The sequence below is a fragment of the Bos taurus genome, chromosome X (genome assembly GCF_002263795.3).
Source record: "Bos taurus isolate L1 Dominette 01449 registration number 42190680 breed Hereford chromosome X, ARS-UCD2.0, whole genome shotgun sequence".
NCBI lineage: Eukaryota > Metazoa > Chordata > Mammalia > Artiodactyla > Bovidae > Bos > Bos taurus.
In genome coordinates, this window is record NC_037357.1 from 14,443,452 (window position 1) to 14,459,110 (window position 15,659).

A 15,659-nucleotide genomic window follows, 5' to 3' on the forward strand; every position below is an offset into this window, starting at 1 on the left:
GGTGATGGACAGGGAGGCCTGGCGTGCTGTGATTCATGGGGTTGCAAAGAGTTGGACATGACTCAGCGACTGAACTGAACTGAACTAAACCACAATAATAAAAGATGTTCATCAGTTTTCACAATCAATAGTCAGACAAAAAATAAAAGATAATTATGATTGCAAGCCATAATGGAAACATGATTATCCTAACAATATAAAACAATTACATACAATTTGGGGGGGTTAAGTAGAGTGATATGGTAAGTGGAAGTGCATATATGCACATGTTCTCATCCACCCGGCCAGTCTATGTCTTTTGTTTGGTGTACTTAATCCATTTACATTTAAGGTAATTATCAGTATACATGATACTATTGCCATTTCCTCAATTGTTTGGGGTTTATTTCGTGTAGGTCTTTTCCTTCTTGTGTGTTTTCCTGCCTAGAGAAGTTCCTTTAGCATTTGTTGTAAAGCTGATTTTGTGGTGCTGAATTCTCATAACTTCGCTTGTCTGGATAGCTTTTGATTTCTCCATCAAATCTGAAGGAGAGTCTTGCTGGGTAGAGTTTTGGTTGTAGGTTCTTCCCTTTCATCACTTTAGTATCATGCTGTTCCCTTCTAGCTTGTAGAGTTTCTGTTGAGAAATCAGCTGATAACGTTATGGGAGCTCCCTTGTATGTTATTTGTCGTTTTTCCCTTGTTGCTTTTAATATTTTATCTGTCTTTAATTTTTGTCAGTTTCATTATTATATGTCTTGGTGTGTTCCTCCTTGGGTTTATTCTGCCTGGGACTCTGTGTGCTTCCTGGACTTGGTTGACTATTTCCTTTCCCACGTTTGAGGAGCTTTCAGCTATTATCTCTTCAAATATTTTCTCAGGTCCTTTCAGTCTGTCTTCTGGGACCCCTATAATGTGAATGTTGGTGTGTTTAATGTTGTTCCAGAGGTCTCTTAGGCTGTCTTCGTTTTTGTTTTTGGTTTTTTTCATTCTTTTTTCTATATTCTGTTTTGCGGCAGTGATTTCCACCATTCTGTCTTCCAGGTTACTTATCCATTCTGCCTCAATTATTCTGTTACTGATTGCTTCTAGTGTATTGTTCATCTGGTTTTTTGTTCTTTAGTTCTTCTATGTCTTCAGTAAACATTTCTTGCATCTTCTCCACTCTTTTTCTGAGATCCTGGATCATCTTCACTATCATTAGTCTGAATCCTTTATGTGGGAGGTTGCCTATCTCCACTTCAGGTTTTCTCTTGTCCCTTCATCTGGGACATAACTCTCTGCATTTTCATTTTGATTAACTTTCTGTGATGTGGTTTTCATTCTGGCAGCTGCAGGATTGTTCCCTTCTTGCTGCTTCTGTCTTCTGGTGGATGAGGCTAGGGGAGTTGTGTAAGTTTCCTGATGGGAGGGACTGGCAGTGGGGAAAACTGGGTCTTGCTCTGGTGGGCAGGGCCATGTTCAGTAAAGTTTTAATCCAATTATCTGCTGATGGATGGAGTTGCACTCCCTCCCTTCCTAGGGCTTCCCAGGTGGCCCTAGTGGTAAAGAACCTGCCTGCCAACGCAGGAGACATAAGAGATAGAGGTTCAGTCCCTGGGTCAGGAAGAGCCCCTAGAGGAGAGCATGGCAACCCACTTCAGTATTCTTGCCTAGAGAATCCCATGGACAGAGGAGTCTGGTGGGCTACAATCCATAGGGTCTCAAAGAGTTGGACACGACTGAAGTGACTTAGCATGCAAGACCCAGGCCTGGGGTCTACAGGCTCTATGGTAGGGTTAATGGCGACTTATAAAGAAGACTTACGCCAAGGGGCACCTTCCAGGACTGCTGCTGCTAGTACAGCAGTGAATCACTGCGACCCATGCCTCCACAGGAGACTCTCAATACTAGCAGGTAGGTCTGGTTCAGTCTCCTGGGGGATCACTGTTCCTTTCTCTTGGGTCTTGGCGTGTGCAAGATTTTGTTCATGTCCTCCTAGAGTGCAGTCTCTGTTTCCCCCAGTCCTGTGGAAGTACTGTAATCAAATCCCACTGGCCTTCAAGGTTAGATTCCCTGGGGAGTCTCAGTCCCTTTGCGGGATCCCCAGGCTAGGAAGCCTGATGTGGGGCTCAGAACCTTCTCAACAGTGGGAGAACTTCTTTGGTATTATTGTTCTCCAGTTTGTGGGCTGCCCACTTGGCGGGTATGGGATTTGATTTTATCGTGATTGCGCCCCTACCGTGTCATTGCAGTTTCTTCTTGTCTTTGGAAGTAGGGTATCTTTTTTTGATAGGTTCCAGCATCCTCCTGTCAATGTCTGTTCAACAGCTAGTTGTGATTTTGGTGCTCTTGCAGGAGGAGATGAGCACATGTCCTCTACTCTGCCATCTTGAACTGGAAGCTCCCTCATCCTTTCAAAAGTCTTAATTTTCTTTTCTCCCTCTTTCCCTCCACTCTCTTTACTTCCATTATATTTTATTCTGTCGTTCTTGTTCTATGCATTCTTTATTGGTTCCTCCTTTTAGAACTTATTTTTTTTCTCTCTCTCAAATTTTTTGTAATGATATTTCTTATTTTCTTTTTTAAACAACTTCTTTCTCTCTCTTCCCCTTTCTTTTCTTCTCTCTCTTCAAAAAAACGTACGTATTTATTTTGGCTGTGCTGGGTCGTCACTGCTGTGTGGGCCTTTCTCTAGTTGTGGCAGGTGAAGGCTACTCTCGAGTTGTGGTGTGCAGGCTTCTCACTGTGGTGGCTTCTCTTATTGTGGAGCATGAGCTCTTGGGCACGCGGGCTTCAGCAGCTGCAGTTCGTGGGCTCTAGATCACAGGCTCAGTATTTGTGGCAAATAGGCTTAGTTGCTCCACAGCATGTGGGATCCTCCCAGATCAGGGGTTGAACCCATGTATCACTCTCATCTCACACTCACATTTTTTCGCTTTTGATTTTACTCTTTTTCCTAGGGACTCCATAACCTCTGTTTCTTTCCTGCCTCGGTCTTCTTTTTATCTGTCCCCTTCCCTTCTTTGATTCTTTCTTTCCTCCCCACTCTCTTGCCCCCTTCATATTTCCTTTCTTCTCTCATTTCTTTCTTATTCAATAATGTTCTTTTCCCATCCTCTCCCTCAGTGCTTCACCCTCTACCTTTCTTAATTCCTTCTTTCCTCTTTCCTCCTTCTTTCCTTTCCTCCTCTGTCTCTAACTTTTCCCCTTCCATTCTCCTTTTATTCTCTTTTAGTGTCCTCTTTTTAAATCATTCTTTCCATCCATTTCTAAGTTTTTCTTTCCTTTTTATTGGCTTCTGCCTATGAATGTCTTTTCTATATGTGTGCATGTTTGGATGAATCTATCTCTGTCTTTTCTTTCTATCAATCATATATTTGTCTTCCTTTGTACATACCTACATGCCTAGCTGTCCATCTAGCTATCAATCATCTATGTATGTTTACTGTCTCTTTACTGACTTGTACTTTTAAAATCTCTCCCATACCACACACAATTGTACTTGATATTCTTACTCACACAGTCTCTTTTTTAAGACTTTGCATATATTATGACAGTCATTAGTGACACAAGTTGTAAAATATTTTTCCATACTTTTGAGCTTTGCATGTGATGATTCTTCATCAGTCACTGCAGATAAATTATGTGAGTTTTGTTTTTGTGGGGTTTTTTTTAACATGCATTCAACTAGGTATGATTCAGAATAGATTAAGATTCCCTTTGTTTAATTACAGATAGCTAAAAAATTGCCTGACAGCCCACCAAACAGGATTTGCTTTAAGACCAACCCACAGAGTCAATTGGAGACTGAGTGTGCTGGGACCTGCTGGGTCAGCCGTAGTAGCGTTTAGCTAATTGTCTAGAGCATTAACCCCTGGAGAAGCGAATGGCAACCCACTCCAGTATTCTTACTTGGAGAATCCCATGGACAGAGGAGCCTGGTCGGCTACAGTCCATGGGGCTGCAAAGAGTCGGACACGACTGAGTGACTAAGCATACATACTAGCGCACAAAGAAGAAAGTCCTGGTTGGAGACACGAGGCCTGCAGCACCGGCTGTGGAACCTCCATGATGTGACTACACAGCTGCATCTGCAAATGTCTGTGGGTGACCAGGGAGGGGGCGCATAGCTGTAGGCAGGCATTCTTGGGGCTGCATACACTGGCACACTGGTGGGGTGGGTGGGGGGGTGACAGGAGCTGGGGAGTGGGCAGTTAGCAGGGTACCTGTTTGGAAGGTAGGATGTGCTCCAGGATATATGTTGAGGGAAAAGGCTGGAGCTGCTGCTGTATAGCCCATGGGGAAACCAGCTAGATAACCATTCCTTTGGAATTTGCATGGGGAACCCCAGAAGAACCCAGGCTATAAACAGGATTGGTGACTTCAGGCCCCTGGGCTGGCGGTTGAGCTTGGCAAGGGCCTGCCACGGAGGCCTGCTCCCATGAGAGGCTGAGTCACAAGGTCTGTGCCCTGCCTTGCCTGGGCTCCCCGCGCACTCTCTCTTTCTTTTTCTTGCAGTCTCATCTCTAAACCTTTGCTTTTATCCCTCCTCTCCCTCCCTCCCCACTTATACTTTTAAATCCTTATTTATTTATGCTTTATTGCATATAGTTGTTAACAATGTTAACAATGTTGTGTTCGTTTTAGGTGTAAAGTGATTCAGTTTCTATGAATCACACTTTTCAGATTCTTTTCTTATATGTTATCACAATGTTGAGTATAGTTCTCTGTGCTATACAGTAGGTCCTTGTTGGTTATCTATTTTAATTTCTTATACTTTTTAAGTGACTCCCCTTAAAATTTTTTCTTCTGTCTTCTGCACTTCTTTTATACTGCCATTCTTATTGGCTTCTATTTTTAAAATCTGTTTCTTACCTAGCTATCCAATCTTCCTATCTATTTTAATGTATTGTTAGATCTCTCTGTCCATGACTGTATTTTCTCACTAGTTTCTCCTTTTCAGCATTCTCTTGCTGCCTTTCATGATCACACTCTTTATGTTAGCCTTTTCCCCAGAGATTCTTCCCTTATAAACTTTCTTTCCTGCCCCTTTCTTCCTTTTATTCACCCCTCCCTCCTTCCATTCCTACCTCTCTCCCTTTCTTCTCTTTTCATATCCATACACCTACATACATACATACATACCTACTTACCTAGCTATCTATCCAGCTATTAATGATCTATGTTCATTGTACTCTTTCTGTATTGACTTCTACCTTTTAGAACTCTCTCCCACCCTGCACAGTTGTACTTAATTTTCTTCCTGTATCTTCCTCTCTCATTCTACTTATTCATGTAATTGTCTTCTGAAACATCCTCTCTAAACTGATTTTCTTCCTCCCTCCCTGCTTCCCTTCCCTGCCTTCCTTATTTCCTTCCCTCCCTCTCTCCCTTCTTCCATTTTTTAAAATAATGTTTTGACTTATTTATTTGGCTGCACTGGATCTTACTTGTGGCATGTGGGATCTAGTTCCTTGACCAGGGATCAAACCCAGGAGTGCAGAGTCTTAGCCACTGGACCACCAGCAAAGTCCCTCTTCTTCCTTCTTAAGTTTTTACTGGCTCCTTTTTAAACTTCTCTTTCTCCCCGCCCGCCCCCTTCTCTCCTTCCTTTGTACTGTCTTTACTGGATTGTCCTTTTAAAGTTCCACCTACCTAAACCTGTGCACTTATCTTCCTTGCTATGTACCTATCAATCATCTTCATTTTACTGTATTTTTATTGACTTAAAAAACCTGGCATTCTCCCCTTTCCCAACTGTACCTGAGTCTCTTCCTTTTAAACCTCTTCTTTCCTACTTCCTAATTCCTTTCTTTCCACTATTCCTGGCTGTGTCTCTCTAGCTCTCCCTTTCACTGTGTCTCTGTTCTGTCTGCTGGCTGCCTGCATCCCTCCTTTCCTTTGTCTCCCTCCCTGACCATATATCCCTCCCTTACCCCTTCTTCTCGCCTTCCTCCCTCCCTCTCTCCTTCCTTCTGCTTTTCCTGTTGAGTTTTCTGACTTGCTTTTTTAGTTTTAAAAATGTCTATTAATAATCTCTGTATATACATTTTTTTTAAATTTTCTTTTGTGACTGACTTCTTTTTAAATTCCCCTGCCCCACCTAGTGTGCTAATTTTCTCACTGGGTCCTCTTTTTCAATCTCCTCTCCCCATTTCAATCATTCTTTTGTTCTCTTTGTCTCCTTTATTCTTCTAACTTACTCCTAGCATCTTCTTTATTTTCTTTTGTCCCCTCCTTTCTTTTTTTTTTTATTTCCCATGTCTCTTTCTCATTCCCTTTCTTTCCCACTCTGTATTTGTTTCCTTTGCCTCCATGTATGGATGATTTCTTTTCTCTTCTTTTTGCTTGATTTTACTGTTTTTTTACAGGGACCTGGTTTTACACTTTTTTGTTTTCTTCTCATCTTTCTCTTTTCAACACCATCTTTCTCTATTATCTTTTTTACTTGGCTTCTTTTAAAATTATACTCTATTTTCTATCTGTTTATATCTTTTACTGTCTTCTTCAATAACTTCTCTTTAAATCTCCCATCCCCACAGTCCTACGTGAGCTTCTTACTGACTCCATCTTTTCAAGCTTCTCTCACTTTCAAACTCTTTCTCCTTTTACTTTCTCCTACCAATTCATTCTATTTCAAGTTGCCTGCCTGCTCTCCTTCCCTCCATCCCATCTTCCCACTTTCTTTTACTGTTTTTCTTCCTGCCTGCTGTGTTTCATTTTTTGCTCAATTTTTCTTATGCTTTTTTTATACCTCTTTTTTTTTTTTTTTTTTACTGGTACTTCCTATTTATAGTCTGTTCTGTCCATCTGACTGCCTGCTACCAAACTATAAATCACCTATTTTTAATCTATATATTAGGGTCTTTAAAAAATTATTCCTTCTCATCTTTGAATCTCTTTCACTTGTACAGACCATTGTACTTGATTTTTTTCTTACTGGCTACTCCTTTTCAAACACTTTCATGCTCATCTTTCATCTCTTACCTTTTCCTTTTTGAGTGACTTGTCCTTTTCTTATTTTCCTCTCATTCATCCTCTTTTCCTTCCATTTTCCATCCTTTCCTCCCCCTCCCTTTCCTTCCTTCCTTTCCTCCTCTCTCCCTCCATTCCTTCTTTCCTTTCTGTGTATCTATTGCTCCCTTTTTTCACTGTGTCTTTCTTCTCTTTTCCTGTCTTCCTTCCCTCCCTCCCCCTTCTCTATACATCTTGATGGCTTTCTCTCCCTCTCTCTGGCTTTTCTGTCTTCTTTGCCTGCTGCCTGCAAGCCCTTTTCCCCCTCCTTCCCTCTCCTTCCTCTTTGCTTTTCCCCACTGCTTCTCTCCTCCTCTTTCTTCCTATATTCCCCTCACTTTCCCTCCACCCTCTTTTCCTTTGGTCTTCATTACTTTTCTCCTTCTTATCTTTCTCCCTCTAACAGCCTGTTCCCTCTGTCATAGCAGCCTCTCTACTCCTTCCCTTCCTTCCTCTTCTCTCAGTTCTCCAGTGTTTAAACACTCTTCTTTACTTCTTCTTGCTTTTCTTTTCTGTATTGTCTTTTTTTATTGGCTTCTTTTTACAGTCCTACCTATACCTATGTGTTTATCTAGGTATCAAATCATCTATCTTCATTTTACTGTATTTTTTATTGGTTTTTACACTTTAGCTATACTTCAGCAACACACCACATAGAATTTTACTTGATTTTCTTACTGGCTTCATTTAAAAAACTGTTCTTTCTTCTCTTTTCCCCCCAAATGTTCCTTCTATTCTTTTTGCACTGTGGCTCAGACCATGAACTCCTTACTGCCAAATTCAGACTTAAATTGAAGATACTGGAGAAAACCACTAGACCATTCAGGTATAACCTAAATCAAATCACTTACGATTATACGGTGGCAGTGAGAAATAGATTTAAGGGACTAGATCTGATAGATAGAGTGCCTGATGAACTATGGACGGAGGTTCATGACATTGTACAGGAGGCAGTGATCAAGACCATCCCCAAGAAAAAGAATGGCAAAAAGCAAAATGGCTGTCTGAGGAGGCCTTACAAATAGCTATGAAAAGAAGAGAAGCCAAAAGAAAAGGAGGAAAGGAAACACATACCCATTTGAATGCAGAGTTCCAAAGAATAGCAAGAAGAGATAAGCAAGCCTTCTTTAGTGATCAGTGCTAAGAAATGGAGGAAAACAATAGAATGGGGAAGACTAGAGATCTCTTCAAGAAAATAAGAGATACCAAGGGAACATTTCATGCAAAGATGGGCTCAATAAAGGACAGAAATGGTATGGACCTAACAGAAGCAGAAGATATTAAGAAGAGGTGGCAAGACACAGAACTGTACAAAAAAGATCTTCATGACCCAGATAACGATGATAGTGTGATTGCTCACCTAGAGCCAGACATCCTGGAGTGCAAAGTCAAGTGGGCCTTAGGATGCATTACTACGAACAAAGCTAGTGGAGGTGATGGAATTCCAGCTGAGCTATTTCAAGTCCTAAAAGATGATGCTGTGAAAGTGCTGCACTCAATATGCCAGCAAATTTGGAAAACTCAGCAGTGGCCACAGGACTGGAAAAGGTCAGTTTTCATTCCAATCCCAAAGAAAGGCAATGCCAAAGAATGCCCAAACTGCTGCACAATTGCACTCATCTCACACACTAGCAAAGTCATGCTTAAAATTCTCCAAGCCAGGCTTCTACAGTATAGGAACCGTGAACTTCCAGATGTTCAAGCTGGTTTTAGAAAAGGCAGAGGAACCAGAGATCAAATTGCCAACATCTGCTGGATCATCAAAAAAGCGAGAGAGTTCCAAAAAAACATCTATTTCTGCTTTATTGTCTATGCCAAAGCCTTTGACTGTGTGGATCACAATAAACTGTGGAAAATTCTGAAAGAGATGGGAATACCAGACCACCTGACCTGCCTCTTGAGAAATCTGTATGCAGGTCAGGACGCAACAGTTAGAACTGGATGTGCAACAACAGACTGGTTCCAAATAGGAAAAGGAGTTCGTCAAGGCTGTATATTGTCACCCTGCTTACTTAACTTATATGCAGAGTACATCATGAGAAACGCTGGGCTGGATGAAGCACAAGCTGGAATCAAGATTGCTGGGAGAAATATCAGTAACCTCAGATATGCAGATGACACCACCCTTAGGGCAGAAAGTGAAGAAGAACTAAAGCGCCTCTTGATGAAAGTGAAAGAGGAGTGTGAACAGTTGGCTTAAAGCTCAACATTCAGAAAAACTAAGATCACGGCAATCTTGGTCCCATCACTTCATGGGAAATAGATGGGGAAACAGTGGAAACAGTGTCAGACTTTATTTTTCTGGGCTCCAAAATCACTGTAGATGGTGATGGCAGCCATGAAATTAAAAGACTCTTACTCCTTGGAAGGAAAGTTATGACCAACCCAGACAGCATATTAAAAAGCAGAGACATGACTTTGCCAACAAAGGTCCGTCTAGTCAAGGCTATGGTTTTTCCAGTGGTCATGTATGGATGTGAGAGTTGGATTATAAAGAAAGCTGAGAACCCAAGAGTTGATGCTTTTGAACTGTGGTGTTGGAGAAGACTCTTGAGAGTCCCTTGGACTGCAAGGAGATCCAACCTGTCCATCCTAAAGGAAATCAGTCCTGGGTGTTCATTGGAGGGACTGATGTTGAAGCTGAAACTCCAATACTTTTGGTCACCTGATGCGAAGAGCTGACTCATTTCAAAGATCCTGATGCTGGGAAAGATTGAAGGCAGGAGCAGAAGGGGACAACAGAGGATGAGATTGGTTGGATGGCATCACTGACTCAATGGAGATGAGTTTGAATAGACTCGGGGAGTTGGTGATGGACAGGGAGGCCTGGTGTGCTGCAGTCCGTGGGGTCACAAAGAGCTGGACACAACTGAGCGACTGAACTGAACTGAACTAAAGCCACCAGGGAAGCCCCCTCGGAAGTCTCCTTTTTAAACAGCCCTCTTCCCCAAATTGTACTTGAATTTTTTACTTACTCTTTCTTTTCAAGCCTCTTATACAATCACATTCCCTCTTTTTATTTTACTTTTTCCTACTGTCCCATCCTTTAAACACTTACCTTCTTTTTCTTTGTTTTCTGATTTAATTCTCTTTGTCTTTTACTTGCTGCCTTTGATCCTTTTGCTTTACATTTTTTGTCTTCCCTTCTCCCTCCTTCACCCTCCCCCGGCACTTTCCCCATCCCTCTCGCTCCTTTTAAACTCACTTTTGAGGGCTCCTCTTCTGAAACGTTTCTTTCTTTCTCTCATCTGCTGTCTTGTTTTGTACTTTCATTTATTTCTGGGTTACTCTTTTAAAAAGTGTTTATTTATTTGCCATAGCAGGTCTTAGTTGTAGCCTGTGGTGTCTTTGGGCTTTGTTGGGCGTGTGAGATCTTTAGCTGTGGTGTGCAAACCCTTAGTTGGGGCATGTGCCTCTACTTCCCTGACCAGGGACTGAACTGGGCCCCCTGTATTTGAAGCACAGAGTCCTAACCACTGGACCACCAGGAAAGCCCTCTGGCTTATTCTTTTAAAAGTTGGTTCTACCTATCTATTATCTATCATGTTTATTTTACAGGTTTTTTTTTTAAATTCCTCTGACTCCTTTTGAAGTCTCTCTCTCGCACAGTCACATTCTCTTTTCATTTTATTTTTTCCTATAACTTATTCATTAAAATTTTTTTCTTTCCTTCCTTCCTTTTCTCCTTTATTCCCATTTTTAATAGCTCCTTTTCATGCCTTTTCTTTTGCTTTCTCTTTTCTTTGCCTGCCTGCATGCCTGCCTTCTTCCCTTTCTTTCTTCTTATTTTATTCTCTTTTTACAGGCTTCTCTTTTCAAACTGTCTGCTTTCCTTCTCCCTTTCTCTCTTCCTTCCTTCTATTTTTTTTTTGTTCCTGCCTTTTTTACCGGCTCCTATTTATAAACTCATCCTATTTACCTCTTTTCTATATTTCTTTCTCTTTCTCTGTCCCTTCTCTCTTTCTTCCATGGTTTCTCTCTCTATGTTCCTGTATTGCTTTTCTTACTGGCTACTGGCTCTTCTTTTTGAAGTATGTTCATATTTTCTGCCTTCCATCTATCCATCTTCCCTCCCTTCTACCTTCCCCTCCCCCCTTATTTAATGCTAGTCTTCTGTAACTTTTGAAATCCTTCTCTTTCCTTATTGTACTATACTTTTTCTCTCCCTTTTGCTCTGTGTCTCTGTTTCTCCTCTTTTCATTTCCTTCTTTGCCTTTTTTATTTTTTCATTTTTTGTTTTATTTTCTTTTACTGACTTTTTAACTTCCTCCTTTTTAATGTTAATATTTTCCTTTTCTCCTATTCTCCCTCTCCTACTGGATCCTTTTATTCCATTCAGTCTATCTTCAAATGTACTGCTTTTTCATATTGGCATCTCCTTTTAAGTCTCTCTCTTTTTCTTCTACTAACTTCTCATGTTTTCCCCTATTACTCCCTGCCCAAATTGTATTAGATTTTCCTACTGGCTTCTTTTCAAATTTTTTCTCACTCTCACATTCTTTTTTTTTTTTTTTTTTCTTACTTTTTTCTGTTCACATATCCTTTTTAAACTTTATTCTCTCTCTTCCTCCTACTCCTTTGTTTCTCTAGTTTTGTCTGTGTGTCTTTTTCTTGCTCCCTTTCTTTCACTCTTTGTCTTCTTTGTTTGCTTTTCTTCCTCATACTCCTTGTCTTTTTTTCTTGTTTCTTTGCCTTTGTCTCCTTCCACTCCCTCATGGTGTGTGTGTGTGTGTGCACACGCGCGCATGTGCATGTATATTTTCTTACTAGCTTCTTCTGCTTAATATTCTTCTTTTTCATTCATTCACTTTCCTCCTCTTTATATCTCCATTTCATTCTTTCTTTTTGTATCATATTTTCTCCTTCTCAACCTTTTTGTTCTTTCTATTTCTATTTCTTGTTTAGGATATTTTAAATGTCTCTTCCTTTTTTCTACTTAATTTTCTTTCTCTTTCTCTTTCTAGCTTACTGTTTTGTATAATCCTTTCTTAGTGGACCTCAGTTAAAATTTTCTTCTATTTTTCATTGTCTCCCTCTTTGTTTCTGTCTGTTTTGGGGGTAATGTTTTGTCTTACTGGCTCATTTTCTCTATCTATATATAACTGTCTCTTTCCCTTTTTGTTGTTGTTCTGTCTCCTCTACTGGCTCCTTTTTAAACTCCTAGTAAAGGCAGTCTTGTCTGCTGAGCCACTTTACAGAAGTGTGTAATTTGTTAAAATGTCTGTAACATAACAATATTGTGTGAATGTGTGTGGCTGTCTGTACATTCTCTACAACTTGACCTGTAAGTGGGAAGTGCCTGTAAGTGTGAGCTTCTAGAATTTCTCTTTGCAAGGGCTTTGTCACCTCACTATATTAGCACATAGACGGGTTTTTTACAAAGCCACTGATAATAAATATTTATGCATATTCTACTTACCTTTGTCTTTTATTGTTTCTCTCTCATCTTCTGTTTCATCTTGACTTCTGTTTTCAAATACATTTTCTTCTGATCCTTCTCTCTGAAGGTAATTCCTTTGCATTTTTGGTAAATAATAAGGGATTTTTTTCTCGAGTTGTGCTTTTTTCTAAATATTAAAAATATATATATTCAGTGTTTAAAATTTAATATCAACTTGCCACTGGAAATGTATAACAGATACTTCAAATATGATGGTACATTTGAAGGAAGCCCTCTTTCTTGAGATTTCTAAAATCAGAGTACAGAGCTAGGAAGGTAATAAAGGTAAGTTTCCTTTTGCTGTCCAGCTTGAAGAATGTATTTTAATAACAAGGTCCAACTGAACTCATTGCCTACTTTCTGGAGACTGGTCCCATTGTAGACCAGCACTTAAAGTTCAGGTTCAGACCAGACTGGCTCTTTCCATCAATAGCTATCCTTGTGAATTTAAGTCACTTCTGAAAATCCACACTTTAAAATATCAAAATTAGCAAAACCCTTTCCTCAAAACAGCCCAAGTTATTGTTCAAAGGTCACTCTACCTTACGGTGAGCATCTTTGTTGACTTTTTTACATTGTTCTTCATATCTTGCTTCTCTGTTTACTTCTTCTCCAATCTTTGACAGCAGTAACATTTCTTGTGTTTTCCGTTCCTAAAGAGCACAATGTCATGGTAGTCAGCAGGGCTTCTCTTTTATAATCTTTTTCTTTCTTTCTTTCTTTTTTTTTTTTTTTTTTTGATCAATAAGCAAATTAGGTCAAATTAAGACCCTTATAGGAACTTGGACAACCATAATGAAAATCTTACACTGGCTTTAGAATGGGCTTATGCTTCAAAGGTAGATCTCAAAAGATGCTGGAAAGGTGATTTTCTCTTATAGATTTGAGGAATTATTATATGTAATATGTTGCCCTTAAATGTATTCTGACAGAGAGCCAGAACAAATAGCCTTGTCTGAGCATTGAGGAGTGAGAATACAGACATGATTATTTTTCACTAGTTAAATTCTAAAACTTTAAGAGCAGATGAAGTGTGTCTATACTATGATGGTATGTAATTTGTGGTATCAGTCTCACTATGTTAAGTAAAAGCTTGTCTGTTATAACGGTGATACAAGATTAATAGCAGTTTATTATTTTAAAATAATTATGATTTTTTAAAGCAGTGGTTTATTTCTTAGACCTGAAATAACTTCAGGTAATATGGTGGGACTGCTAAAAATGTTTATAAATAAAATAATCACACATAATTTCCCCATCAATATTTATAATTTGGTGTTTCTCACTTCTTCAGTTTGTCTCCAGAGACTAAGTTTTCTTCTAACGTGGTCCCGATGTCGTCTTTCTTCTTCCTTTATCCGGAGTACGTTCTGCTTTTCTGCCGTGTGTTCAAGCTTGTTTAATTCCAAGCTAATCATATCTAAATATCTAAGTAAAAGTGAAAATTTAAGGGAAGATAAACTGGGTGTTTCCCTTATGATGGTATTATCTACTCTGATATTCCCAAACCACCTTCTGGGTTGTTTTTTATTTCTTAAACTACAGGAATGTAGAGTTCTTTAAGCTAACGTGATCCACCAACTCACCAGATGTACTCATCAGACTGTTACTGTGGTCAGGACAATGGCAAAATGTAGAACAGACTGATTTAAAGCATTTTATACAGAGATTAGTCCTAATTCAGGAGCTCTGTAACATGAGTTTCCAAAGACGGCTGAAGTCAACTTAAGGACTGACTTCAAAAAACAAGTATATTTGAATTTTCTTTAAAAAATAAGTGGCTATTGGCCTCTCTGTCATTGTCAAGTCCTTGAACAATCTCTCATGTGTAGACAGGCCTGAAGACTGCCAGTCTGCCACTTTGGTGAATCAGTATATATTCTGGCTTGACATGAATCCATGGAATATAAGAGGTAGGTGATGGGGAACTGGCCCTCACCCCTGATAAAGGAAAAAGAGAAGGAACTATAACTCATCCATTTGCCTCCTGGGGCATGGGCTCAGCCGCTGAATAATAAGATTGAATGTGTGTGAGTAATAGCTAAATGAACATTCATGGTTGGTTGGGGAGGTAACACCTGTTTATATTAACATCAGATGAAGTTATAGCAACTCTCTCTGTTTTATCCAGCAGTAATTTCCTTAAACTTAAGTTTGAAATGTGCTAATGACACCTTTCCCTCTACTACTATGAACTTGGGTTTCCCAAGCTCAGGGAGCTGTACTTCGGAATTGTTCTTCAAATATCAGTTTGTCTTACCTCTTGGGTTCCTCATGACTCCATTTTCTCAGGTAGAACCTCTTTCCTAGCTATGGTATCAAAGTTTCCAATCCCTGCTATCTCTTAATCTCCTTTCTTTTCAGTCCACATTGAAGACTATAGGAAGTTAAATTGTGTCTAATACTTTTTAAATTATTCTGCTTTCAATTATTTCTAGTACTTTTACAGTTTTCTGGAGTCCACAATACGTCCACAAAAAATATGCATTAACTTTGGTCATACCTTTGCTTTATCAACAGCTCTTGGTCTGGAGTTGTTCGTTTATTTTCTTGTAACAGCCAGCCTTGGAACTGTGTGCTGCCATGACGGTCACAGGCTCTCTTGGTTTCACACAATTTATTTACTTGTTTTTCAATCATTTCCTGGGAGGGAAAAAAAAGAAGTACAGTGTTTATATTGGCCAGAAATAACCTTGTCCTTTGATATGACTTCTCATGTTTTGGGCTTGGTAAACATCCTGTAGTTTACAAACGGTTAATTAACCTGCATTTAAGTCTTTCTTCCACAACCTACATAAAAACTTTCTTACGGGCCTCAAATAAAACAAATTCAAGTACTTAACTTACTTGTTCTCTTACATAGTTTCTTTCGGAGTCTAATTTCAAACGGGTGAGATACTGCCTGTACTTATTCAATTCCTTCAAGGTGCATACAACCTATAAAAACAAATATATAAATATTTGTTGTAACAATATGTTACAAAAAAGTTGTAACAATCATGAAACTTTCCAGAGAAAAGAGTCATAAGAACATTCATTTTAGTAACAATTTTGGGATCAAGGCTAGTGATAGCACATTTTGGTAACAGTTTAGAAGGCAATATCTCTCTACGGTGGCTGTATCACCAGGAAATGTCTACCTAAATAATATTACTTCAATAATATGGTTCACACAAAATAAATGTTATTAAAATATCAGTATATATAATGATGTTTAACTTTCAGAAGAATTTATTCTATAAGC

The 15,659-nt window shown here is 39.4% G+C and overlaps 1 protein-coding gene across 1 annotated transcript in view; it reads right to left on the reverse strand.

Annotated features, from left to right (window-relative positions):
• LOC787476 (fibrous sheath-interacting protein 2-like) overlaps positions 1-15,424 on the reverse strand; it is a 29,260-nt gene extending 13,836 nt beyond the window's left edge. Inside the window, exons 1-5 of the mRNA XM_059883699.1 lie at positions 15,263-15,424; positions 14,919-15,058; positions 13,702-13,843; positions 12,958-13,068; positions 12,395-12,542 (exon numbers count right to left, since the gene is read on the reverse strand). Coding sequence (XP_059739682.1) covers positions 12,395-12,542; positions 12,958-13,068; positions 13,702-13,843; positions 14,919-15,055 — 538 coding nt within the window. The 5' untranslated portion in view covers positions 15,056-15,058; positions 15,263-15,424. The remainder of the gene's footprint in view (positions 1-12,394; positions 12,543-12,957; positions 13,069-13,701; positions 13,844-14,918; positions 15,059-15,262) is intronic.
• Between the last annotated feature and the right edge of the window lie 235 nt (positions 15,425-15,659).